Source organism: Lygodium microphyllum, chromosome 9, assembly GCF_053477565.2.
Source record: "Lygodium microphyllum isolate KBCC chromosome 9, Lygodium_microphyllum_v1.1.10, whole genome shotgun sequence".
NCBI classification, from domain to species: domain Eukaryota; kingdom Viridiplantae; phylum Streptophyta; class Polypodiopsida; order Schizaeales; family Lygodiaceae; genus Lygodium; species Lygodium microphyllum.
The window spans coordinates 23,238,207-23,240,124 of NC_141143.1; the positions used below are offsets into that span (position 1 = coordinate 23,238,207).

At 54.6% G+C, this 1,918-nt stretch overlaps 1 protein-coding gene across 1 annotated transcript in view; it reads left to right on the forward strand.

The window, feature by feature from the left end:
* The first annotated feature begins 837 nt into the window (after positions 1 to 837).
* The window catches only part of LOC148030867 (cytochrome P450 71AP13-like), a 2,089-nt gene continuing 1,008 nt past the window's right edge, over positions 838 to 1,918 (forward strand). The window contains exon 1 of the mRNA XM_087685630.1: positions 838 to 1,918. This exon is cut by the window's right edge and continues 30 nt beyond it. Coding sequence (XP_087541756.1) covers positions 989 to 1,918 — 930 coding nt within the window. The 5' untranslated portion in view covers positions 838 to 988.

The following is a 1,918-nucleotide window of genomic DNA, read 5'->3' on the forward strand; positions in this document are numbered from 1 at the left end:
ATAACATGTGCAAGAGAGTAATTGTTGCCTATATGGGGACTATTTTGCCAAGCTAGGAGGGGTTGTTTGACAATAGAGAAGGAGATTATGCGGATGTGACAAAGAAGAGAAGATGATGTAGCTACTGTAAGGAGCATGTGGGCTGATCAATGGGAAGGCATATGATGATAAGTTGAAGAGCCGAGAAGAATAAAGAAGAAGGGTGTATGGCGATTAAGGGAGCAAGGCTTTCAAAGGGTTTTCAGGGAAAACCAAAAATCAATCTAGGTCACATGGACTAGTTTTTGGTTTTCCTTTAAAACCCTTGTACTCTCTAGAAAACCCCTTACCATGGTGTTTCTTGTGGGAAACCCCCACGAGAACAACTCCTACTTGTGGGTTGGACTTATATTCGAAAGTTGGGAGTGGGTGTGGAGTCCATGGGTCTCCTTTGAGTGTGTCCCCCTATGAGTTGATGTTTGTAGAGTTGTTGAGTGGTTTTGCTAGGGTATAAATTCTTGTGATAAAATATGTTGATGCTGTTGGTATGTGAGCCTTGGTGGTGAAGGAGTTCTCGTTTTGTGGATGAGATTTATGAATATATAAAAGGGGTTCGTGGGGGGCCTTGTTCATACGGTATATCTCTAGAAGAAAGATCGGCAGCCCGTGATTTCAACGACTTTGTGTCAAAGATCACTACTGAGAGGTGCACATGTTTGATCAGGAAATCATGGCGATTTGAAAACAGGCGTTTACCTTTCTAGGTCTAAAATGCCGTCATCCGACTCGTCTTTCCCATTCCATGTACAAATACTCCGAGTCGCAATGCATCTCCAAACTAGTTCAGACTCGCAAGAAGAGGGAGTGCATCCGCAAAACTAATCGCGACGTGCAGAGAGATCAGCAGTCAGGTTCTTATAGGCATTTACCTTTTGAGTAGGTGCCCTGCAACCTCCGCACTTATAGCACAACAGGCCGGACAACCGGTCACGGCGGGTGAGTGGTGGTCATGGCTGATTACGACGCAGCGCTGCTAGTGCTCAGCTTGGGCGTGTGCTTTGCGCTCTCGGCGTGGTTTTTCGTGAAGAAGGCGAAGCGGCGAGCGGCGGCGCGGCGACCTCCGTCGCCGCCGGCGCTGCCGCTGCTCGGCCATCTGCACCTGCTGAGCAACCTGCCACACCAGCCGCTGTACAAGCTGTCGAAGCGCTACGGTCCCTTCATGTACCTGCAGCTGGGGAACGTGCCGACGGTCGTGGTGTCGTCGGCGGAGCTGGCGAAGGAGGTGCTGCAGACGCAGGGCCACGCGTTCTCTTCGCGGCCGCGGCTGTCGTTGGGCGTCTACTCCTTCTACGACTGCTCCGACGTGCTGTGCGCGCCGCAGAGCGCCTATTGGAAGCAGATGCGCCAGCTCTGCGTCATGGAGCTATTCGGCGCAAAGCGCACCACCGACTTCAAGATGATTCGAGGGGAGGAGAGGGCGCGGCTGGCGCGGCGCGTGTGGGAAGAGGCCACCAACGACCGCTCCTTCGAGCTCCGCCGCCAGCTCATGCTGCTGAGCAGCAGCGTCATCTGCCGAATGGCTGTGGGGCGCCGCTTCGCCGAGATGGAGACCGCCGTCTCGGCCGCCAACTTCACCGACATCATCGCCGAGATCTCCCGCCTCGTGGGCAAGCGCTGCTACGGGGACTTCTTGCCCTATCTCCACTGGATGGACTTCTTTCTCATCCGCGAGATGAAGGCGTCCGCCAGGAAGAGCGACGCGATCCTCCAAGGCATTGTCGATGGCCGCCGGGCTCGCTACAAAGCACAGGCGGCAGCTGCACCAGCCCCTGCCCCGAGATGGCAGCAAAGCGAGGACGAGGAGGCCGATCAGGCCCCAGCGAAGAAAGCCGACCTTCTGGACTTGTTGCTTTCGCTGCAGAAGGCTGACGCCAGCATA